This window comes from Sphaerodactylus townsendi, linkage group LG05 (assembly GCF_021028975.2).
Source record: "Sphaerodactylus townsendi isolate TG3544 linkage group LG05, MPM_Stown_v2.3, whole genome shotgun sequence".
Classification (NCBI taxonomy): Eukaryota; Metazoa; Chordata; class Lepidosauria; order Squamata; family Sphaerodactylidae; genus Sphaerodactylus; species Sphaerodactylus townsendi.
In genome coordinates this window covers 98,848,331-98,873,060 of record NC_059429.1, presented here as the reverse complement: position 1 = coordinate 98,873,060, position 24,730 = coordinate 98,848,331, and the positions used below count along the sequence as shown (strand labels likewise).

General features: G+C 43.1%; 1 protein-coding gene across 4 annotated transcripts in view; it reads right to left on the bottom strand.

Moving 5' to 3' along the window:
- Positions 1-24,730, bottom strand: part of LOC125432431 (alpha-1,6-mannosyl-glycoprotein 4-beta-N-acetylglucosaminyltransferase-like) — a 38,247-nt gene that overhangs the window by 2,338 nt on the left and 11,179 nt on the right. For 2 of the 4 annotated variants that reach the window (XM_048495936.1, XM_048495935.1), the window contains exons 2-4: positions 23,269-23,428; positions 2,657-2,819; positions 1,376-1,523 (exon numbers count right to left, since the gene is read on the bottom strand). In XM_048495936.1, the coding sequence (XP_048351893.1) occupies positions 1,376-1,523; positions 2,657-2,755 (247 nt within the window). In that variant the 5' untranslated portion in view covers positions 2,756-2,819; positions 23,269-23,428. Of the gene's footprint in view, positions 1-1,375; positions 1,524-2,656; positions 2,820-14,068; positions 14,204-23,268; positions 23,465-24,730 lie in introns of those variants that run through there. The other 2 variants (XM_048495938.1, XM_048495937.1) reach the window with 2 other exon arrangements.

Below are 24,730 nucleotides of genomic sequence, written 5' to 3'. Positions count from 1 at the left end.
ATGCATAACTGACTTATGGGATTCTCTGCTACAAGATGTAGGGCAACCACTGTCTTAAATTCCTTAAAAAGGGGTGGGGTAAGCAAATTGACAGGGCAGCCTACTGTACTTCTCATTTGCTGTGAAGACAGGTTAGCAACCAGCATGCCTTTATAGTGCAGTGGTGATGCTGTATGTTCCTGACTGTTGCTGCTAGATTATAACTCAAAGAGAGATCCTACTTGTCTCTAAACATTCTGAGGCAGCAGGAAAATATATGGCTGCTGTGACTCATGCCCTGTTTTTCTACCAGTTCCATCCCACACCCTTTACCCACCTCTGCGATGTGATGAAACAAGAAACCTGCTTGCTACACCAATGGACTGGGAAAGCAGCAACTGATTTTGGAGCTGCAGGAAGAAAAAGATGGGTAGAAAGAGCAGCAGAATCTCCCTCATTCATCCCTTGTTCATTGGACACAGGAGAGAAGAAAAACTGTGGAAATGTATCTGCCTTATCATTCCACTGGGTGGCAGTGTAAAGCCAACAGAGAAAATGTTGTTCTACCACTGGTAGCAGCCACAAGGGTTTTTGTTGTTATACACCAGCCCTAGAATGAAGAGGAAGAAACACAGCTCTTCTGCAGAGATCTCTCTGCAACCTGTTCGGCAAATAAGCTGGTACAACAGGCACAGAGTGCTGCTAAGGAAGTGACGATGTTGTACCTCCTAGTCCCATCTGCTTTGAGTCCTTGCAAGAGCCAGGATTGGTAAAAGGTTAATGTTACTCTCACCCCAGTTTGCAACTGTGTGGTGAGTAAAGGATGAAATCCTAGCAAGTATTCTGTTCCACAATCCTTTTTGTGTGATTGGACTTCCCTAAAGAGCCAGTGTGACTCAGTGGTACTGAATTTAGAGTAGGCAGATCTTGATCCAGCAAGGGGAGGTGGCTAGAATGTCAGACGGGGAGACCCAAGCTTGAATCCCCACTCTGCCATGGAAATCTGCAGGGTAATCTGGGGCCACTCATGTACTCTCAGCATAGGATGGTTGCTACAAGGATAAAATGAAGAAGAGACCCCTACTGGGGAGAAAAGTGGGGTATAAATGTCTAAATAAATATATAAACCAATCGCTGCACAGGCATGAAGTTCAAAGAGTGCCTGCAAATGTCTGCAGACTGTCATGAATCTTCAACCAAACGTGCCTCAGTGAAGAACCATGGGATGAATTTTTGTGTTCATGTAGCCTGAACTCCATGGAGGAGGGGTAGGATAATAGCTGATAAAACTGACGTTGGAAATAAAATCTCTTTGCACTTTTAAGTGACTTACTGTGGACATCTGGCAATGTTTTGATTCTGTTTGGCACACCTGTTGGAGGTATGTGGTACTCACTTTTCTGGAGAGGGGGAATGCCGGCAAGATAATGATAAGAGATGCTCAAGACATTGGTGGCATTGGTTAGATTTTGAAGGCTACGCAGGTTCCAGTCAGCTTGAAGTTGTTGTAGTCCAATACCTTGGGCCCAATGCTGGGTTTTCTCCTGTGGACTCACAGCACAAAGAGGAATGGTTAGAAACTTTATCTACTTCCCATGGAACCTGTAGCTCAAAACAGTTGAGAGACAGCCCTTGCTTCAAAAGGAGCAGGATCATGTCGTAGCGTAATACAAATGACCAAACCAGAAGCAAAGATGTTTTGAAACTGCTGATGTCTGTGTAATTTCACTGTTCGCGTTTTGAAACAAACTTTCATCCTGTCAGTAATGTGGCCAGGGAGAAGTGCCTGAAGAAAGAAGCATGGGCCCAACCAGGCTGAACCTACCTGAGGTAACAGGCTTGAAGGCAGTAATCAAGGGAAACAAATTAACAAATATACATTTATTATATGTTTACCATCATTGGAGTTCCATTTGTTTTTTGGCTTAATTCAAAACATCTTGTTCCATTTCTGGGCCCCAAAATGGAGGATATGACAAACTGACAGGAAGAATTTACTTCCGTCCTTATTTTTGCCATCATGTCCCAGATGACATATGATGACTCTGGGAGTTTCAAGGCTAAAGAGTGGTGCAGAAGAGATCTGCTACTGCCTGCCTCAATTCTACAGCAAAGCCTGTTTCCTGATGATAATTTGGGAAAACTGCTCCAAAGTAGTCCAAGGCCCACTATGCATGGAGTGTTTTCCTCAGGGTTCTTCACTGCGCAGTGGGGTCATCGTGTGGTTGCCTTGTGTTTCTCTGTTTAAATGTGAGGAGGTGCGCCACTGCCTGCTGCATGGTTTGTCTGCCCCCACTTCTGGGCTACTCCTGGTCATCGCAAGATTGCTGACCTTGTTTTTATAGCCCTTAAATTTTTTATGTCGATATTTCTGTGCTTTTCACAAAAGTTGGTAGAAGATCACCTGGAAATGTCTGCAAAGAGTGTGGGGCAGGGGAAGACCAGAAGGAGCAGAAACCCCAAAGTGAGGTAAAACATTGGGAGTTCCATGCTCTCACTAACCATGGGGCTTTGGAGATCTGCAGCGCTATAACACAGAGCGTGTCAGTACAGAAATCTCTGCGCTGAAAGAAATGTTCCTTTGCTGCAGGGCAGAGCAGCAGTGTATAATTGGCAAATAAAGGGAAAAGTCCATGCTCCTTCTAATTTTTAGAACACGTGTACCCACTGTGCTCACCATCTCAAGGTCATTTTGTGTCCAAACAGCCAGACTGATGAGCAGAAACACAAAGATAAATATGGCTGCTATAAGTGAACGCCTCAGGAAGCATCGCATGGCACTTTGGGAAGGATTCCTTCCTGCAGGAGGCTAGTGACTCCACAGGCTCTCTGTGTTTACCCTGTCAGCAGGAAAAAAATGGAAAAAACATTATTCAATGTCCCAATACACACCAATAATGCTTTACCCATGACACTGTTAAGTCTAACGACTTAATCACAAATCAAACTGCCAAAACCACTTTGCTCATTCTTCCTTTTCTCAGCTTCTTAACAATCCATTCCTTTTCTAAAGTAGTAACTCCTGTGTAAACTTTATTCCTTCGGGAGGGGTCCATCAATAACTTCTTCTGCCCTCTGCCAAGTATTTTCAGAAAGTGGGTGAGTCTAGGTGAGGCTCTGGCCCAGCAAGGCTTTTTGATGGCCCACTGGAGATCTTTTTGGCTGTGCAGATTAAAATAAAATATTAATGTCACTACATTGTTGCCTTCATTCAATCTTTCACTCCTGTTTCTCAGTGCTTGTTTTTTTTTAAAAAATAAATTATTCTTTCTGGTCCCTGGCACTTGGGCTTCCTGCATGAGTGTGTGTGACTCTGCTTCCTGTAGTGGCCATTTTTTGGGTGAATTCTACCTCCCATGGTGACGATTTGGCCTGTGCAGCTTTAGCCCCCATCTTCCATTAGCTCCCATTGGAAACAATAGGGGATGGGGGCACCCCTTTTGGGAGTCCATAGCTTTGGATCTCCTGGACCAAACATCACCAAACCTGGGTGGTATCATCAGGAGAGTCTCCCAAACAATCCCTGAAAGTTTGGTGCTGCTAGCCTAAAAACTGTGCCCCCTGCAGGCCAAAAACCGAAAAACACTAAAAATACATAAAAATCCACAATCGAACCTGCATTTTTGGCGCCCACAACAAGGGTGCGCCCTGGGCAACTGTCCATTTTGCCCAATGGGAGGAACGCCATTATAATTCCTATTGGCAAGTTACTGGCTACTCAGGCTCATGTCTCTCCCTATAGAGTTCAAGGCTATTGCTGGGATTTGGCAAGTGCCAGTCATACAATCCAGTAATGAAGGAGTTATTTGTTGCATGCTAATTAGTTAGTGAGGTCAGAAGTCAGTGACCAGGTAATTGATACCTATTGGTTGGGTGGACTACATGCAGGTCTGCACATAGGCTTTAGATATATGTTCTTTGTTGCACTCTGCATATGGTCAGTCGCTCAGTAGTAGCCATGTAATAGTATAAGCAGCAAGCTGGCTGTTGGAGCTAGCTAGTTAGAAAGATGTTTCTTGTTTTTCTTCCAAGTTACCTTTTCCCCTTGTTAGTACGTAAACTATATATATTTCAGTAAAGCAACTATGTCTGCCTCCTTATTGCATTAACTCTGCTAAATAAGTATTTGTCCACATGACAGCTATGCTACTGACATTAGGATTGTCAGGTCTCCCTGGCCACCAGGGTAGGGTTATCAGATCCAGGTTGGGAAACGCCTGGAGATTTGGGGATGGAGGCTGGGGAGGATAGGAAGCACGCCAGAGTACACCCTCCAAAACATTCATTTTCTCCAGAAGAACTGATCTCTGTGGTCTCAAGATGAGCTGCAATTCCAAGGAATCCTGGAGGCTTGTATCCTTTGCTGACATGCACAGTCCAAGTATCCCGGGTGGCACAGCTCCTCACAAGGATGGAAGGCCCCATCACCAGGATATTGGGGTTCCCAAAGGTCAGAATGTCATGCCACATGGCCAAGCACACATAAAAATAGAGGGGCCCCCAGCTAGGCACACCAAGTAAGTAGGCCACATAGTGGGTGGAACCACCTTGGCCTCATACTTCCTACTCCAGTACGCTGTCCGGAAGCATGGATGGATTTGCCTTGACTGCCCTTACCAGTACCAAAGATAGACTCCATGTGGTCAAGAAGCATCCTCTCCTTGGTCCCATAACGTACTCACAGGTGTGCCAGTGTGATGATCCTGCTGGACTCCTCTGCTACTGCATCGCTGGACCCATCTAGGTCCCATTAAAGGCCCATATCCCCCACAACTTTCTTCAGCATTCCACTGCCACATGCTGTAAGTCAGTCACAGATGGAAGTGCCCCAGTGCTCCAATTCTGAGCCTAGAAAACTGCCCACAGAGGCTGGCTTTTCCATACGTGCTGGGCCAACTCCCAGAGTGATTGTGTAAGCATTACTTACCCTGCAGCTGTTTGATTTGAAGTGGGGCTTTCTCACTTTTTTGGGTTGTTGTGTTTTTTTTTTTGCACAAGCAAAAGTGTCCCTAGCCAGGCTGATCAGCTATTTCATCTGCCCACCATTCCCTTGTTGTTTTCAAGCAGCCTTCATTTGGGGAGGTTCCCTGCTGCCTTTCTTTTTCGGTTGCTATCTTTACTCTAGCATTACTTCACTAGACGAGGTCAATTTCATATTAATTTCACTGGATCTATCACAGCAGCAAGACTACAAAAAGCCCTTCTCATTGTTCTGAAATGGTGACCCAAAGAGTGGGAGGAACTGCTATGATGTGGTTTGGGGAAGTTGAAAAGGAGTGAGAAACCCCAAAGAAAACCTAATGCATAACGATCTCCTTTGCTTTCCTTGCAAGGGGAGAGAAAAAGTCGCACTTTGAAAACTTTTGTAAGCTAGTGGGATTTTCTGATCTAAAAGTGCAGTAAATTCCAAACAGGGGAAAATGTGTGGTAACCAAGAATCCAACCTCCAGGGAATTTATGCTCAACTAGTGTGGCCTGGCTACGCGTTGCTGTGGCTTATTGTGGTGAAATGGGAAAGGAACAGTAGGAGCAAATCAATTGCAGAGGCCAGCAGTATGGGCTCATGGAAACACGCAGGCTGATACTGTGTGATGTCATTGATGTGTATGACCGCATCCTCCCTCACTTCTGTTCCCTTGCATGGCACCCCTCCCCCTACCTCCCTCCCCTTTCCCTTTGCTAGAGTGGGTGGGTCATATCCAGATGCTGGGCCCCCTCTCTCCCCTCCCTTGCATGCCATCTCTCACTCTCTCCCCTCCCTCACTTCTGTTCCCTTGCATGGCACCCCTCCCACTACCTCCCTCCCCTTTCCCTTTGCTAGAGTGGATGGGTCATATCCAGATGCTGGGCCCCCTCTCTCCCCTCCCTTGCATGCCATCCCTCACTCTCTCCCCTCCCTAACTTCTCTTCCCTTACATGCCTCCCCCTCTGTCCCTTCCACCCTCTCTTCCCTTGCATGCCACCCCTCCCCCTCCCTCACTTCCGTCTCCCTCTGCTAGGGTGGCTGGGGCATATCCAGATGCTGGGCCCACTCCCTCCCCTCCCTTGCATGCCACCCCTCACTCTCTGTCCCCTCCCTCACTTCTCTTCCCTTGCATGCCTCCCCCTCCGTCCCTTCCCTCTCCCTCCGCTGAATGTGTATGAGAGTAGGTGTGTTGTGTGGTATTAGTGGGTGAGGCACAGAGAGTGAAAGGTACCTGTGTGTGAGGGGGGAACCCCACCTGACATCTCACATGGCAACGTGTGTATGTGTTTCAAGTCTACTTGACTTATTGCCTATGTACTGTTTTCCCTGCTCATATCTGGCTATCTGAGCGAACATTCTAAGGGCACGGACATTCTAAGGGTGACAGTTACACAGAGGCAGCTTCATGGCCTGGTGCGCCAGGAAAAAGATGTTTTACCTGGCTCAGGTGTGTTGTCTGACAGCGGGAGGTATGTAAGAACACAGTCGGGGGAATGAGTAAGTGTCTGTGAAATTTTCAGAGCGTTTGGGCCAGCAGGTGCGGGGTTATTCTCGAAGCAACAAACGCATGGTTCCATTTTTATATATATAGATATAAAGGAGACCACAAGTGCATAAATTACCAGTGACACTCTGGGGAGCCACATATGGCAAGACAAGCAGAAGCTGGGCCTCCAATAGTAAAACCTTTCCTAAAATTAGCTACAAGTAGCAAATCTTTATTTCAGTCTCTTTCTCCTGAAGAAAACGCCCTGCACAAACACAAGTCATCTGGCAGGAAGAAGGAATTCAGCAGAGTTTCCTTCCTGATGTACTATTTCTCTGTATAGAGGAACTGTACCTTATGGAAGAAATATAAATAAAGCCTGAAGTAGTACAATCAGGGAAATGCTTTATCACAATGCGGTTAAATATATAAACTGACCTAGAATAGAAATACTTGGAATGGACTACACTGGGGATTCCTTCCAACTCCAAGATATTATTATTCTGACCTCAAAGTAAATGAACAATTCAGTATTTCCAATGATCTGCATATGAAGAAACACAAAATGTTGTGTTAACCACCTACTGGCAATTGTCCTATTTGAATGCAATCTTAGGAACCAGAAATGTATCAGTACAGAGCAACCACACTGTCAGTTTTCAAAAAAGCATTTTAGCAACTCTGTCACCATTTGGTTCCTATCTGTTCTGCAAAACAACCAGTTTGCATCACTCAGTTCCTTTTGTATCCTCTGTACAATCATTCAAAAACCTGACTCAGTTGTGCTTGCCAGCATTTTAAGATTAAAGCAGAGGAAAATGGAAGAGCTTTCACCGAGATGTTTGTGTCCTTCCTAAGAGGCACCATTCTGTAACAAATACTGATAAAACTAGACCAGCAAGGCAATCCTATGCAGACTTACCCCAGTCCAAGTCCACAGCGGTCAGTAGGCTAAGACTGGAAGAACTCTGCATAGGATTACACTGCACACTTCCTAGTTTCATTCTATAGCGGCTTGCAGCCTTTCTTCCCAGTCCCTCCCCACGAGATCTTCTCACTGGCATGAAGCCTTGTTGAAAGGCTGGGACAGAAAGGTGCCTCTTTGTTCAGTTCCTGTTAAGAAAGATGTTGGGATTCTCCTTCAGGAGCACTAGCCTGCCACCACTTCTACCTTCTTTTTGTTAATTGCTTCCCATCCCCAGTGTCATGGAGGGTACAACACCTAGGGATTTATAGTAGCATTTGTGAGTGAAGGATCTATGCAATACTTCTTAACAAAACATTTGTGGTTCTATGAGGCACAGCTCAAAGAATGAGTACAGGGCAGTCTTAAAATATATCTGAGCAAATAAAAGAACATGGAAAAGGTTAGTAGCTAGGTGAACTTCCTGTCCTTGAACATCTGACCCATCCTTGGCTGTTGACTGCATAGCAACATGCACAGGTGCACCAACTTGACAACAAGAAACATTTCACAATGCTCTCTCTCACACACACACCCCAACTCTTTCATCTCTCCCATAGTAAGAATTTATCCTACAATGATTTACTATGTTGCACACAGTGTTACTAATCACAATGACACATAGCCACTGGGCATAAGCAGAGTGTACATTCATAGTGTTGGGTTTCTGCAAAGGTACAAGGATCAGCAATTACAGGGTTAACTCCCCCACCAGTTCACTTCCTGGCCTGTCAGCATTTCAAATTTGTTCTTCAGACTGGTCTGTCAAATCCTTCCCCTTCCTGGTTCTTCTTACCTGGTCTCCCAGGGGTAGAAATGCTTGAGCCATGTTGACATGATGCAGGCAAGGCTTTGACTTCTGAATCAGAACCTGAGACCAGATAATCCAACGTCCTTTGCTTGAGTGAAAACAGCCCTTCCCAAGCACCTGACAACTAAATCTTCTTTCTTACATTTACTCAGGCATGCATTTTTTAATCATATCACAACTTCAGTGTGAGCTGAACTTGAGCTAAATTCTCATGAACCAAAGTGAGTATTTCCCTGAGTTTGTTTACTTAGTCCACAATGATTATGGGCCAGGATGCCGATTCCCCTTCCCACAGCACTCTAACCACTTCCAGGGATCTCCTTACCTGCTGATCATACGTCCTCTCAGAAGACTGAACCACAAACTACTTTGTTTCACTCCCAGGTATGCAAAAACAGATTTATGTCCCAGTCATTAGATCGCTCAGCCACATACTTGTTAATAATTGCCCCCAGGGTGATGTTGAAATGTTCTGTGGCTCTGTTAGAAACATAGAATTGGAAGGGATCCCAAGGATTTGTTTCCCCTTTTGTCCAACCTTTGCACAATGAAGGAAATTCACAGCCACCTGACCCCACCCACCTCCAGTGCTGACACAAGGCCTGCACTCCAGGGAGGCTCATGGTTTTCCCATCCTCCAATCTCTGCAGCTGAGATTTCAAAGAAGGAACCTCCTCCCAACCACAATGAATTTGCTCATTGTCCTGAAATATGGGGTGGGAACCTAACTGAGAAACAGAAAACATGGCTCAGAAAAGCCATGGTAGGCATGCTGTGTGTGATTCTGCACGGGCCAAGTAAAACGGGTTGAGAGACTTTTTAAAAGCATTTAGGGGTAGGGAGTTCCCACAGAACTTGCCCCCAAAATGCATCTAACCCATTTTATTGACCAGAACCTGGGTTAAATGAAAATTGTTCAATTAGTGACTTTTCCCCTTTAACCCGGGTTGCAAACGCTTCCTGCTTGTCTGTGCACACTATTTATTTATTTATTTATTTATTTATTTATAATCAATTTTATATACCGCCCCTCCCCCGAAGGGCTCTGGGCGGTGAACAACATAATCATAACAGATTATGGCAAACTATTAGAATCCCCCCCCCCCCCACTTCCATCCACCATTATGGTGGATTCCCATGGCGGCCGCCATTAGAGTGGATACTCCAATAGGCGGCTCCCATGCCATGCAGGAAGGTGGGGGGATTATCAGGTGGGGGCGGATTCTTGGTGGGTGGATTCTAAGGTGGGGGGATTCTCAGCTGCACAGTTTGCACGGAAACAGTGCTTCCATGCAAATTGTGCTGCCTCCTGCCTCCAGGGTCCCAGCAACCCCTGCAGCTGTCGTACAAACAGCAGCACAGGGAATTGGAACGGGTTCCATGAGCCTGTGTTGCCTGTGCAAAATCAGCCTGTGAGTTGCTTCCATTCCTACTTATCTGCGCTTCCTGCTTAATTACACGTTGGAACAGACATGGCTGATTTTCACAGGTGAGGGACCATGGAGATAAACAACTCCCAGAAACATGGGCCTCAAGACTGCTCAGGCTGTGCAAGATACTGACAATCCTGAAAGAGAACTCTCTTTCACAATTGGGAGGAAAAGACAAAGGAAAATAGGGAGGGGAGACAACTGGGCAAGCGAAGGATAGGGTGGGATAGAAGAAGTTCAACTCAATGTGAATCAAACTTCTCAGTGACTTTGTTGAGGCAGCAAGCTCAGAGTCAAGAGGTAAAAGGCAGTGAGCCAAGTGCTGGGAAGACAGGCATCATGATCACACATGCCTCACTTCACTGAGCAGAGAGAAGTTCCAAGGGCTGGTGCCTACCAGAGTCAGTTCCCTTTGGAGGAGAGAGCTCTGGAGGCCTATAATGTCTTCATAGTAATTGACTCCACCCACACAAGTATTGTGAAACAGCAGTCATATGCAATGGGATTGGCATGTCCTCCTAGCACAGGGGTCAGCAACCTTTCCCACCCAAAGAGCCATTTGGACCCGTTTTCCATGGCCCCGAAGATCTACCGAGCCGGAGAGGCGGCTCCGCTCCAGTTTGGCCCCTCCACTCACCTTTCCTTCCAGCCCTAGGAGGTGGAGGAGCCAGGCAGGGAAACCCTCTCTGCCCAATTGAGCAGGCAGCTGCCTGCTCCGTGGGGCAGAGTGGGGATGGCGGCTTGGAGATGGCAGAGGTGGGATGGCAGCTGCTCTGGAGGGACATGCCCATGCTACCCTCCAACCTCCAGGGGTTGGAAGGCAGCATGGGTGTGTCCCTCCAGCCCTCCAGAGCAACACTGGAAGGAGAAGGGAGTGGAGGGGATGCAAAAAGCAGCACCCTCACGCACAGAGCTGCCTCTGGTTCAGCCTTCCACTCACCTTTCCTTCCAGCGCTGCTCTGGAGGGACACACTCACACTACCCTCCGACCTCCAGGCCACGTGGAGCCGCAGTATAAGCCTGAAAGAGCCGAATGCGGCTCCGGAGCCGCAGGTTGGAGACCCCTGTCCTGGCATAATCCAGTAATTGTTGTAGTTCAGTGATGTGTGGATGTAGTATTTTCATGCAATTTTCACAGATATTATTTACTCTATGATGCTGTTGAGGAGTGGGTTTTTTTCCTGTTGTCCCAGATTAAAAATATTGCATATTGTTAACAAACAAGAAGATTTTGAGACTTTGACAGTTACTGTGAACCTATTTTGAAAGCTGGCTCATTGTATTTTGGATTGTGAAAGCTGCTTTGATCTTGATCTGATTCTATCACATATATGATTATGACCTTGGATATTTAACGGCTGATTTTGAAAAAAAATATTTATGTAACTTCAGCTTTACATTGAAATAGTATAATTAAAATACATATTTGATTATTGAGGAAGTTATTGATTATTAACTTGATTACTGAGGAAATTATTGATTTTCTAGCCTCAAGGTGTTTTTTTTTTTGGTGATCATACATGGAAAAGATGTCATCATCACGACTACTGAACAAACAAGGTCACTCTCATTCTTATTTCTCTTCAACATCACAAGCCAGAAGCCTTAAGGACAGCTGGAACCATTACCTGAAACCTGTTTCCTATGTGTTCAGCATAGTAAATCACCCTCCTAGACCTCATTCCTACCTCAGGCAAACCAAGAGGGTGTGGTTTATGGCTCCTTAAAATAACCCCCTGAATGATGTAAAAAAAACCCCACACACTTTCCCCAATCCTTCAGGCTTGGGACTCAGATCCTTCAGTTGTAATCTACCACCACCAAGAAAAAAAAAACACTCACCCTCTTCTGTGTGTATTTCTGGTGCTCTTGGTCCCTATGGGGATTGTGTAAGTGAGAGAAAAGGAATTCTTCTCTCTAGAGCCCCTCTTTTTCCTTCTCTATCTCTCTCTAGAGCCCCTCTTTTTTCCCCTCTATCTATGTCCCATCCACACCAGCTGCAATTGTGTGGAAAAGAGCCAGCTTTGTGGGTCAGGTTCTCAAAACCAGTCAAGCCACACTTAAGTTCAGCAAAAGAATAGATCTTTACAAACATAAAGACTATTAAACACAAATAATTATGTTGAATGAGGCAGAAGGTACAATGCTATCTATGCTTATGCACAAGATCACTACATTCTACTTCTTTGGGGTGGGAGCTGAACAAAGACTTCCCTGCCCTAAGATCTTGCCACACACTGGCCTTGAACATTGACTTCCTTTGTTGATGCCAAGAGCCAATAAAAGCTAACAGTTTTTATCCCAGGATAAAAGCTTCTCACCACAGCTGTGCTGGTCAATCATGGCAACTCTTGGATGATTGATTTTAGGGTTTCAAGATGGGACATTAAAATTGGTCCATCCTGTCTCTCTTTGCAGTGTGACCAAACGGAGCCCCAAAGTTCACTATAAGAACACAAGATGAGCCGTCCTGGATCAGTCCAAAGGCTGATCTAGCCCAGCATTCTGTGCACACACTAGATAACCAGCTACCTCTAGAAAGCCCACAAACAGGAAGATGGTAAAAGCATCATCCTGCCTATATGAATCAGCAACTGATTTAAAGAGGCATACTGTCTCTGATACTGAGGAAGTAAATATCCATCCTGATCAGTAGCTATCTTGGCATGGCAGTTAGTTCCACAAATTAACCATATGCTGTGTGAAGAAATACTTCCTTATGTCTGTCCTGAATCTCCCACACTTTAGTTTCAGCGGGATGACTCCAGGTTCTAGTGCTATAGGAGAGAGAGAAACGTCTCCCCTGTCTTCATGCCATGCATAATTTTATAAACTTCATTCATGTTTCCCCTTACTCGCTTTTTTTCTAAGCTAAACAGCCATACACATTTTTAACCAATTTTCATAAGGCAGCTGTTCTAGCCCCCTGATAATTTTGATTCCACTTTTTTTTGCACCCTTTCAAGCTCTACAGTATTTTTTTTCAGGTGCAGTGACCAGAGGTGTTCACAACCGTCTAAGTGTGGAATTGCTGCTTCCCAGTCCATCTGTCCCCACAAAGCTGCCCCCTTCTCCATATGGAGGGATCTGAGGGTTTTAATTGCCCCTTGCTTCACAAACAAGCCTGTGTTATTTCATGCTTTATTTCCTCTTCTTGAGGAAAGACTTGGTTGATCAGTACACTTGGTGAGTGAGACTTGGTTGATCAGTACACTTATTTGTTTAATTGGTTTGTATCCCACCTTTCTCCCCAAAAGAAGAGAGCTCCTGTATTTAATCTCCTTGCATCAAGGTAGTTCCATACAATGACTATAATGTGCTGCTGAGGACTTCCTTTTTGCCTCCAGTTGCAAGCAGAATTAAAATGGGAGTTTCACACAGCACTTATGAAAGTGCTATATTTCCTTGTAAAAAAAAAATCTGGCAATGCCTACCATACTTCATATTAAGCTTGGTTCAGCAGACTTCTGCTCCTCCCACAATCTTCACTTCATAATTTATGATAACTTTGTAGCACAGTTAATTAATTACTTCATGATAATTCTTGCTGCTATAGTAAGGGGGTAGCTTTAAGTACTCCTTTTCTCCTTTGCAACAAGTGTGATCATTCACTTTTAAAAAATACTCATAATGATACAATCATGAAATTAAAATAATGAACAGCAAAAAAAAAAAGAGCACAGGTTGCTGTTGAGAAAAATTAAATAATTGACACTTCCTCTTCTCCACCCCCACCCTCAGAAAGGGAACTGATTAAGAATAAATTCAAGAAGTAATCAGTCAAGCACCAGGGAGAGAGAGGCAAGAAGCATTTAAAAGGGTGCAGTAAGAAAAGCCATTCCCACCCCCACACCCTTTATGTCTCTTTGCCTCTGTTTCATAGCAGCCTCTAATTCTCTGTGCTGCGTCATTAGTGTATTCCGGTTCTCTTGGTAGCAATTCCTTGCCAGGAAAGGGGAGGCTTCATTTACCATACTTGATCAGGCTGCAATGTCTGTTCATATGTTTACTTTTCACAACTGTGCTTCAAATACAATTAGGAACATTTTTTGGGGGGGTGGTGGGGAGAGTCCCATTTGCTGAAAACAGAAAACTAGCCCTATCCAGGTAAAGGATCTGTTCTGGAATGCTGGGGCACCAGATACTCAACTGAAGAAGTAATATCAGAAATGTTACAAAAACCTCAGACAACAAAAGGATTTAAAGGCACAGCAGCCATTGAATACCTTAGTAGCACTTTAACAGCCCGCATTCTGGTGGTCGGTGCTGCAAATGTATTTAATAATGAGGGTGGGATCACCACAAAAGAGGTCTGGGGGGAAATGCAGTAAAACAAACTATTGGGATAGTCCAGAAAACAAGAGTGGTCGTTGCAGATTAAATCACTAATGTGTAGCAACCAAAGCTTTTATCCCAGCTATGAAAAGCCTACCTTTCAACTTCTTCATCCAATGTGTTTTCTTCTCAAGAGTGTAAGTGTTCAGGAGGCCAAAAGGGGTAGTAGCAAAGGAAGGAACCCAAGATTCGACAAAGAAGCTAGACATTCCAAAGAAAGCCGTCTTTAAACAAAACTCTTGGATACTTCAGTTAAAGGCAATAACCTAGGCAAAAGGACAAGAACCTCTTCCAAGATTCATGAACCTTTGAGAGCACCCTTCCCACCCGTACACAACAGTACAAAGATCCAGGATTCTCAAAGGTAGTTGATACTCTCCTTTTCCCATCAGTGGCTCTTCTTTCTAGCCTTCCTAGTGTAGAACAGGAAAATGCCAGTGTTTGTGAAGTGCAAGATGTTTTGTACAGGAACAATAGGCATCTCTCTAGCATTCTTCATATATTATTCACTGTACCAGCAAATGTTCTTTCCCACTTAGCTGTTAACCCTGACCATCCCTCAGAGGTGCAGCGCAGAGCCTATCCATGACTAAATACTTAACACATTCTTAGTGAGGAAAGCAAGTGCAGAAACCCTGGAACAGGGAAACATTACAGCCTGCACACAATACTTATTAGTCAGTCCAAGCTAAGCAAGCATAGGATTGTAGCCTTTGGAAATAAACAGAGAGTGACAATACTGACTTTGGCGGATTCCGCATGGGCCAAAAACAGCAGTGTGAAAATGGTGTAAATCCTTTTACACTGTTTTAAACCATTTTACACAGTTTTCACACTACTGTTTTTGGCCCATGAGGAATCTGCTTTTGATTAGACATATCTGGCTCCATCATTGCGCTTTTCAATTAAAGATTTTCTTTTCTAGTTGCAACTGTAGTAAGAAATGGTAGTCTTTTCTTCTGTAGGTGACTACACAGCTAACAATGCCTATGAAATTATGGAAAAATGGTTGTTGTGTTTTGCTTTAGATTTGGCAGTATTTGTTTTTACTCTACCCACATGATTTTCAGGCACTTAAGTTACAAATTCAAGATGCTTCCACATAGTGATTCCCCCACCCTACACCTTGGTTTATAAACTTGAACACTTTTTGGAAGGAAAGCATCCATGTGACATTGTACTTTAACTGTCCTGTTTCCAGTTTTTCCCCATCCACAATACATTATTTCCCATACTTGCCTTATTCCAATCCTTTTTGGAAATAACATGATCCAAGCATGTTAACTTGCCCTCTGGAAGGAGTAAACCTATTTTCTTGACCTGCTAAAGGTTCTCCCTATACCAGCACCATTTTCATGTAAACACCTTGCAGGTGCAGTTTTCCCAGCATTTTTTCTGCCAGGCCACTGGAAGGCTTTTTAAGGCCTTTTAAAATAGATCAGTAATTCCTAGAATATAAAGTATAGAACAAACATGAAATCAAATTTACTTTCTACCTGCCTACCCAAAGCAGTGGCGTACCTGCCATTGGGCAAAATGAGTACTTGCCCAGGGCGCCCCCTTGTGGTGGGCGCTAAAATGCAGGCTCATCTACTGGTTCAAGGGACAAGGGTCATCATTCTGTATGCAATTTGTGGGATGTATTTGTATTGCAAGCTGTTCTGAAGGACTCATGGCGGTACAATATTTTAACAGTACAAATCAATGTGTAAATATTAAATGTACTTAATCAGAAGCAGATAAACACACTCCGATACTATCACTCAGAATCAGACAAAATTTTGATTTCAATACTAATGTCTTAGCACAGTCCACTCTTTTCTGAACGCTGGTTAACCTTAAAGGTCAAAATATGGGATATAAATACTTTCACAAAAAACAACCCCAGGCAAATACACCACCTTCACCACAAAGTAAGGAGTGCTGTCTTTCCAAGTGTGCCTCTCTCTCTGAGAGGGTCTCTCTCAGGGAGAGAGGGGTGCTCCATCCTCCAGCTGAAGGCCAGCCAAGGAAGCATCCCAGGTTTGGCCCAGGCAGCGCACTCATGCGGTGCTGAGGCCCAGCCATGCTCTTCCTCCTTCTTGGAATTGTGGGGTGATTTTTTCGCCCCCGCCCCACATGACTCCCAGGGGAGCGCCCGGGGTGTTTGTCCCTGGATATCCCCTGGCAGCTACGCCACTGCCAAAACCTTGAATCTAACTGGGTACTCCACCTGGAGCCAATGCAGTTGATGTAGCACTGGATGATTATGTGCACGTCATGGAGTTCCCATTAGGACCTGTGCTGCTGCCTTTTTTTACCAGTTGGAGTTTCTGGATTAAATCCAAAGGAATCCCTGCATAGAGTGAGTTGCAGTAATCTAATCAAGAAGTGACAGTTGCATGGATTACTGTGGCTAGGTCAGCCTGACACAGATAAGGCAACAGCTATTTTACCCAGCATGAAAAGCTGTGTGCGCAACATGTCTTTTCTGGACCTCCATCGATAGGGAGGAATCTAGGCATATACCTAGGCTCTTCATGGTTTGTGCAATGAGAAGGTGCACTCCATCGAGAGCTGGCAACCAACAAGCCTGTCCCCTGCCCTGCTGCCCCAGCCAGAGAACCTCCATCTTCATTTGATTCAGTTTCAAGCAGCTTTCTTTCAACCAATCCACTACAGCCCCCAAGCAGCTGACCAGAGTATCTGGGGCAGAGTCTGGATGAGCATCCATTAACAAATACAGCTGGCTTTCATCTGCATATTGATGAATCGAAACCTCTGAATTAACCTAGTGAGGAGCTGCATATATATGTTAAATAACTTAGGCAAGAGGATTGCTCCCTGAGGGACCCACAGACCATCATTTGATGGGTGGAGGTTCTCTCACTAATTGCAACTCTCTGTCCCTGACCTTGGAAAAATGTTGGTGTAAAAATATGAAATAATTAGCAGAGTAATAATCACAGACACTGCTGATTAGCTTAAATAAAGTTTACTGAGAAAATAGAAGGGAAGGGTAACATGGTAGAAAAAAACAATAAGTCATCTTGAAGCTGAGCTACATTGTGCGTAGGTTGTGAGAAGGTGTAACCTGCACACTGACTGAGAACGAAGCAAGTTTACAACAACCTCCCAAAGTGCCTACATGCTTCAAAACACGTTACCTATGGATCACTTTATTAATGCAGACACCTAGTTACTTGATGCCCTATTGACTATGCTAATCTAGCTAATATTTACTTACAAACCACATCATTAATTATTTCATGACTGAAGAGCTGACACTTGCTGTACCAAGAAGAAAGGAGTGTACCCATTGCAAGGCTAGCCTACAAATCCCCATGTTTGGCAAGGCAATTGGCCAAGATATCATGGTCAACCAAGTCAAATGCTGCTGCCAGGTCTAACAGCAATGCCAACCCACCTCAGTCTAGGTGCCTCCGGTGATCGTTCATCAGGGTGGCCAAAGCTATATACGTCCCAAGGCCAGGGAGGAAGCTGGACTAGAATGAGTCCAGGATAGAAGATTCCTCCAAATAAGTCTGGAGTTGTTAGCAACTGCTCCCTCAACTACCTTTCCCAGAAAAGATAGATGAGACACTAGGTAGTAGTGGGCTGTATCCTAAGAATCTAAAGATGGTTTCTTAAGAAGCTGCCTCACCATTGCCTCTTTCAGTCGCTTTGCTCAATACTCAAAGACATATTAATATCACTCCATCGGAGAATCCAGACCTCATCCCCACTGGCTTTCACCAAGATGGAAGGGGTCCAAGAGGCATGTGGTGGGTATGACAACCTTCAAGACCCTGTCCACTTCATCCTCAGAAAGCCAATCAAAATGGTCCCGTGTAGGACTTGAAGACAGTTGAGGGGCCTCTCATTCATTCACCGCATCAGATTTGGCCACAAGGCTATTTTGGTGTGGGAGTGAAGAGTGTGATGTGGAGCAATCTCATCAATGGCTGAAGAGCTGACACTTGCTGTACCAAGAAGAAAGGAGTGTACCCATTGCAAGGCTACAAACCCCTACATTTGGCAAGGCAATTGGCCAAGATATCATGGTCAACCAAGTCAAATGCTGCTGCCTAAGATGTTTTTGATTCCTAAGATGTCTTTGATTAATATGTCTTTGATTCCTAAGAGAGCTTTCAAAGCATCTGAATCACAGTAATCAGCTCTACTTCTACACCTGCCACGAAAATTAAATCCAAGTGTGGGGTGTGATACAACTGGGAGAGTCTAGTGCCACCACGGAAGACACCAGATCGGAGACTTGATTGGAGGCAGCATCACCCACATGGGCATTGAAGTTCCCCAAAACCAACAGTTTGGGAAACTCCAAGGTGCAGGCAATTTACTTTTGCAAATATTTGTGGAGTAGTGTAGAACACATAATGCCAGGTACCACACTGAAGCACACCTTACTAGGGGAAAAATTACCATGTGCTCCAGATGCCAGTTAACTCTGTTATGTATTACTTGTACAGGTAGAAAACTATTTCGCAGAGACAATATATAGTAAAATGATCACACAAAATTCATATACCAAAATCTATATAATTATCCATGATTAATTTTTCCATAGATCTATCATAACAATATCTTGTTATAGTAGCATACTTCTAAGTGAAAATGACAACCTTTTTTCTTTAGGAAAAAACCAACAACTCTGCACCACTTTGTTGTGATCAAAGGATAACTTCAAAGAACAGGGTTCCCCCTCAAATATTCTTTTTTCATATTTGGAAAATAGATGAAATTTCAAATTAAATCAGGAAGCAACATAGGAAGTAGACATGGATGATCAGAGCAGTTGAGTCAGAAATTCTCTCATAAGTATCCTATAAGCAAACATCTGCCAAGTCATGGAAGCAGACAGAGGAACCAGGGGAATTCAGAAAGGTCCCCACCAGGAGATCTTTTGTAGAGTCATCACAAAGGCCCATTTGTGTTTCCAAATGCTTTTATTTTTATTCTATTTTATTATATTTATACCTCACCCAATTCCCAGCCGAAGCCGAGTTCAGGGCAGCTTCCAAAAATAGACTAAAGCCAATGCATTGTAAAATCACAAATAAATACTACAATGTAGAAACAAACTAAAACAATTATATGTTGTTCTTAAAACCAAATACAAATTTGCCTCTTTTTCTTCAAATTTGAAATAGATGAGCACAATGTATTTTTAGAGCCACAGAAATCTCGGTCTCCAACAGATTACAGATTTGCTCAAAGCTTTGATGGTTGCAAGCTTTGCTATACATTATTTAATTTGAAAATTGAAGACTGTAAGAGCTTATGTTAGCTGCAGTGCTGTACCTCCTCTCATGAGTAGCTTATCTGCTGATGGATTTGGGACACTTGCCAGAATATTTAAAACTTTGGCAACATTTGGTGTTGGGTTTTTCCCCATTTGATATTATTCAGTGAGCTATAGGAAATCTTGAGTTTGTGCAGAGGTGTATACTTATTTTACCCTGGTAATTTCCCCCCCCTTTTAACAGAATTCTTGTCAATAACCAGAATACAAACTTTTACCAGCATCATATTTGCATAAAAGAAAACTGCTAGATTTCCATTGTGAAAGGCACAATGACAAGGGCACCTAACAAATAAGTCAGCTAATTAGAAAGAAGCCTGTTAGTTGGACTGTTAAGATTGTATTTAGATAACCAGCTTTTATTTGGCAGCCCACCTGTGCTTTCAACAACCAGACATTTAGTAGGGGAAGCTTTCACAGCATTATATCTCTGAGCCAAACAGACTTCACTCATGCAGTTTACATGTCAAACTGCGCTAATGTCATATTAACTTGAAACTGGAACATGGAACTTAGTGTTGCTGATTTATCCTACTCTTCAGAGCTCCCATCCACATATTCTAGTAATATTTCCTAAACTTTTATTTTTATTTCAAATGATCCCTAGATTTATTTCTAGAAAACAATTGAATGTATATTTTACTAGGCGTACCCGACCACACGTTGCTGTGGCCCAGTCTGGTGAAATGGGAAACACTGAGAAAATGGGAAAATCCCTCCCCTCCCCTCCCCCTCCCTCTGTTAGTGTGGGTGGCCCATGTCCAGATGCCAGGGCCCCTCCCCCTCCCTCCCCTCCCTTGCATGCCACCCCTCCCTCCCCTCCGTCTGTTGGGTGGTGGGCCATGTGCAGATGCTGGGGCCCCTCCCCCTCCCCCTTCCTTGCATGCCACCCCTCCCTTCCCTCCCGCCCAGTCTGGTAAAATCAGAAACAGTGGCCTAGTCTGGTGAAATTGGAAACATTGAGATGGAATCGTAAAGTAGTGAGTATAGCGTGTGTTGCTGTCGCATCCACCAGATGGCACTGTTTGTAAAAAAAACATTGAGGTGGAATCGTAAAGTAGTGAGTATAGCGTGTGTTGCTGTCACGTCCACCAGATGGCGCTGTTTGTAAAAACATGGTTTTACCTGTCACAGGTGTGACACCTGCATCATAGTATAATAGTAGGTACATAAAAATACCTGCGTATTCGAATGCAACGTTGTGCCAAAATTTCAAACCAATCGGTGAAGAGCTTTTGGAGATTTGAGACTTTGAACAAACGAACGTTTACATTTTTATTTATATAGATTTATTCATCTGGAATAATCATAGATCTAGAATCCATTTTGATACTTTCATGCTGCCAGCAAACAGATGAAGGTTAAATCTATTTGGTCTTAATCTTTATTGTGAAATAGCCCAAATACACAATATATTACATTATTTAGGACCTAGCAATAGTTCACCATGTCTTCAGATAGAGTAGAGCCATAGCCCTGAAGTTCCCCTAAAAGCCTTGGTGTGGCAAAAAGCCTCAGCAAGATGAAAAAGAATAAAGCAGAACCCTTTTCTTACAACTAAAGATTCAATTTGAGAAAATAGAAGGAAAAACTTCTACAATAATAGGCCAAGCCTACTTTTCACCTGTACAAGACGTAGATGTAATACTTGGAAAATAAAGAAAGATCTACATATTAAAAGACTTGTCTGAAAAAGTTACATTAAGATGTAGATCATTATTACATGGTATCATGGGGGAATAAAAATTTTTGGATCCAATATCAACAATTATTGCATTTGTTCCAGACACCAACTATCCAACCAAATATTACTAGACGGCTGACAAAATTTGAGACACTGCTAATGAACAGACAAACTTATTGTAAAAGTATCATTTCAACTTTATACAAAATTATTAAAGATAACTCCCCTTTGACTCCCTCACATACTAAGAGAAGTAACAAAGAAAAGTCAAATCTAATGTATCTGAGGATGACTGGACAGCTATTTGGAAGATGTGCCCTCTGAAATCAGCTTCTACAAACATTAAAGAATGACCTTATAAAATTAAGAGCCATTGGTATCGTATGCTCTCTCTTATTCATCATATCACACCAGGACACTCAGGTCCATGTTGGAAAGGCTGTGGCAACCTAGTTAATTTTCTGCACTGCTGGTGGACATGCCCAAAAGTAAATGTATATTAGGACAAGACTGTGAGAGGGATAGAAATAATCATGCAATACAAAGTCCATTATTATGTCTTAACTGTCTTATTAGAAAAATCTGATATACAAAAACTTTGTATCCAACAAAGGGAACTGATTTCAATCATACTAGTAGCAGCAACATTTCTGATTGCTTTGTACTGGAAAATGTCTAGTGTCAAAGTGACAACATCAAGAAGGCACAATAGTGTCCGGTCTGTAATTTGTATCAAATGAAAAAGTTGCTGGCAAAATCTTGTACCTAGTAGCCTCTCTAAAACCAGCCTCCTTTGTACTTATATTTTTCTCCTTAATTCTTTCCTTGTTTATGTCTTTTAAGCTTGTTCCTGTAAATAAAATCATTCAATTTCTTTACAAACCTCTGGTGCCATTTCTTTAGTTCATGACAGAAAGACAACAGGTTATTTTTGTTTTCTTTCAGAGATACTGCCCTGCCTAACAGACAAGTGCCATTGAAGAGCTTCTAAAGACTATTTAAATGGCTTCTTAGAAAAAAATATGTGGGAAAATTGAAAGAGAAATATGAACTCTCTATATTACTAAACATTTTTTTTGTTCTGACAATAAAAAGTTGTTCTGTCAGAACTGTTCTGTAAGACACTATGGAGGAAAAAAATTTCCTCAGAGCACAGGCAGTTTGCAGACACTTGTGTATGAGAGAGGCATACCCATTCGTGCTCACTCGCTGAAGAGACTAGAGCAGTGGTGGCGAACCTTTGGCACTCCAGATGTTATGGACTACAATTCCCATCAGCCCCTGCCAGTATGTTCAATTGGCCATGCTGAAAGGGGCTGATGGGAATTGTAGTCCATAACATCTGGAGTGCCAAAGGTTCGCCATCACTGGACTAGAGGGTACCTTGTTATGAACATGTATATTTCTTTTTGCCATTTGAGAGGTAGGAAAAATGAAAGCTGAAAATACAAAACACAAATTTTGTAATAAAGAAAAGTAGTGTAAGAACATAGTTAAGCAAACAATCCCAAGGAGGTCTATACAGAAACCTATTCAAATATATTCAATGTGGTTCAGTTTCAGGAAAGTGCTCCTAGGGTTGCACCTGCCAAAACAGTTTACCCTCCACCAAACGGCCTGTGATACAAAGCGGTCTTATAAGCCCTCCTAAAGTTGGCAAGCAAGGTACTCTCTGCACCTGCATCATTAGACCAATCTAGAACAATAGATCCACCACAGAACATGCTCATGACCTAGCCACTGTCATACAGGCAATCCTAGGAGAAGGTATCGCTAGCAGAAAGTCAACTAACAAGTATTACTGGTACACGGGAGTTTTATGATTAAATTCAATTTGTGGTCATTCCTTGGGAAAACTGCATCACAGCAAAATCTTGGGTAATCTGGCAGTGTGATAGGAGCTGGTTTCATGGTTTTAGCTTTCTCATATTATCCAGGGAACAGAGTTATGCCTCAGAGAGAAAAGTCAATAGCAAGGAAAGAAAGTGCAGCTATTTTCCCCACAGGGACCATCACCAACCTTCTCTAGGCTTCTGAAGCTGAAACTATCCACTTTCCCCAATATAATCTTTGACTCTTAGTATCTCTCCCTTTCTGTGTGAGAGTTCAACAAAGAAGGATACAATATAGTCATAGCAACCCTATTTTGAGAACACAAGGGAAAAGATAGAGACAATGATCCTGAGTCAGAGATCAGCTTCATGGAAAATCTTTAGATATTTCTCTTTATTTTCCAAATACACCAAGGTTGCACCCACGTCTGGATTTACTTGGAAAGAAGGTAAGGTCCATTGAATTCAGCAGAACTTACCTCTAACTGTGTGTGCTAGCTGCTGTCAAGTCGCTTCAAGTAAACATTTGATAACTGCTTCTAGGCTTCAAGCCCTGTTCTGATAGTTGCTTTTCCGGAGATCCTTGGTTGCACTCTCTCAGCCGACTACCATCAGCTTGGCCTTCAGCTTTCAGAATGCCTGCAAATAAAAGACTTTGTCTCCATTTCATGTAAAAAAAAAAACCCACAGGGAATATGCTTTTCACCTCTGTGGTCCAATACAAACACAATAAAAAAGACATTTTACAATAAGGTCACATGACAGTGTATGCCCAGTTTCAATACATCCTGACAAACAACGGTTAGAATATACTCCACCTGCTATTTCCTGTTCTAATTTCTCCTTTTAAATATAGTTAACTCATTCTGCTTAAAGAAACAGCTCCTCAGTTTCATGACTCTGAACTGGATTTTTACTACTCTCACTATAGACCAGATGAGTTACTCTTGCTGAGCTGAACATATGATATGAAGGGACACAGGTTCAAGCAAAGCTAACCTTTCATAAACTAGCTGTTCTAGCAATAAAATGAATATTTCAGTCATTACTAAAATATCCTGACACATCTCAAAAGTACGATATATCCAGGAGCGACAGTGAGCAGGTACAGGCCAATACAGAGCATCAGTAAAACAGTTGTCAATTGGTACCTTCCTCCCAACCTTTGAGAGAGGCAATACTGGTAAGAAATGCAAATTGTGGTCACCTCTGGAGATTTGCATCTGAAGGGAATGCTGAGGTGTACAACTGTACCCACAAGCCCTCCCATAAAATTGGCCCAGTTTGCCAGGAAAAAGTTGGCAGTAGAAAGGTAATTTTGTAAAATAATTCAGTTTAATGTGTGCAAAAATAAAGTAGCAGACAAAATTAGAAATATGTAAATACAAATGTTTGAAAGGGGGCAATGAAGCAAATGGTGACAAAATATAAACAAAATGGCTTCAGTGGTAAAGGTTCAAAACAGGAGAGTTTTCCCAAAATGTTGTATTTCTTTTTTAAATTGAGAAATACAACACATGGGTTTACAAGAAAATCTAGGAAATATAGCACAGTGACAGTTTAAGAAGCAAACATGAGCAGGTCTATGTATAAGCAAGTCCCATATTAGTTCTCTGGAAGTTTTACTCATCAACTATTTTCATAGTTACAGGGCGTAGCTTTGCTTACATGGTGCATACTGATTGGTTGGTAGGCAGGATTTCCTATTTGGTGTGGGACTTCCAGTTTGGTAGGTGGGGCGTCCTGCTTCTGGAGCCCTGAGGCTTTACTCATCAACTACCAGTTTGGTAGGTTTGGGGGCATGGCTTTGCTTATGTGGCACACACTGATTGGTTGGCAGGTGGGACTTCCTGTTTCTCGAGCCCTGAGGCTTAGGGATGTAGCTTTACTCATAAAACTATTTTGACAGTTTTGGGGACGAGGCTTTGCCTACCTAGCACG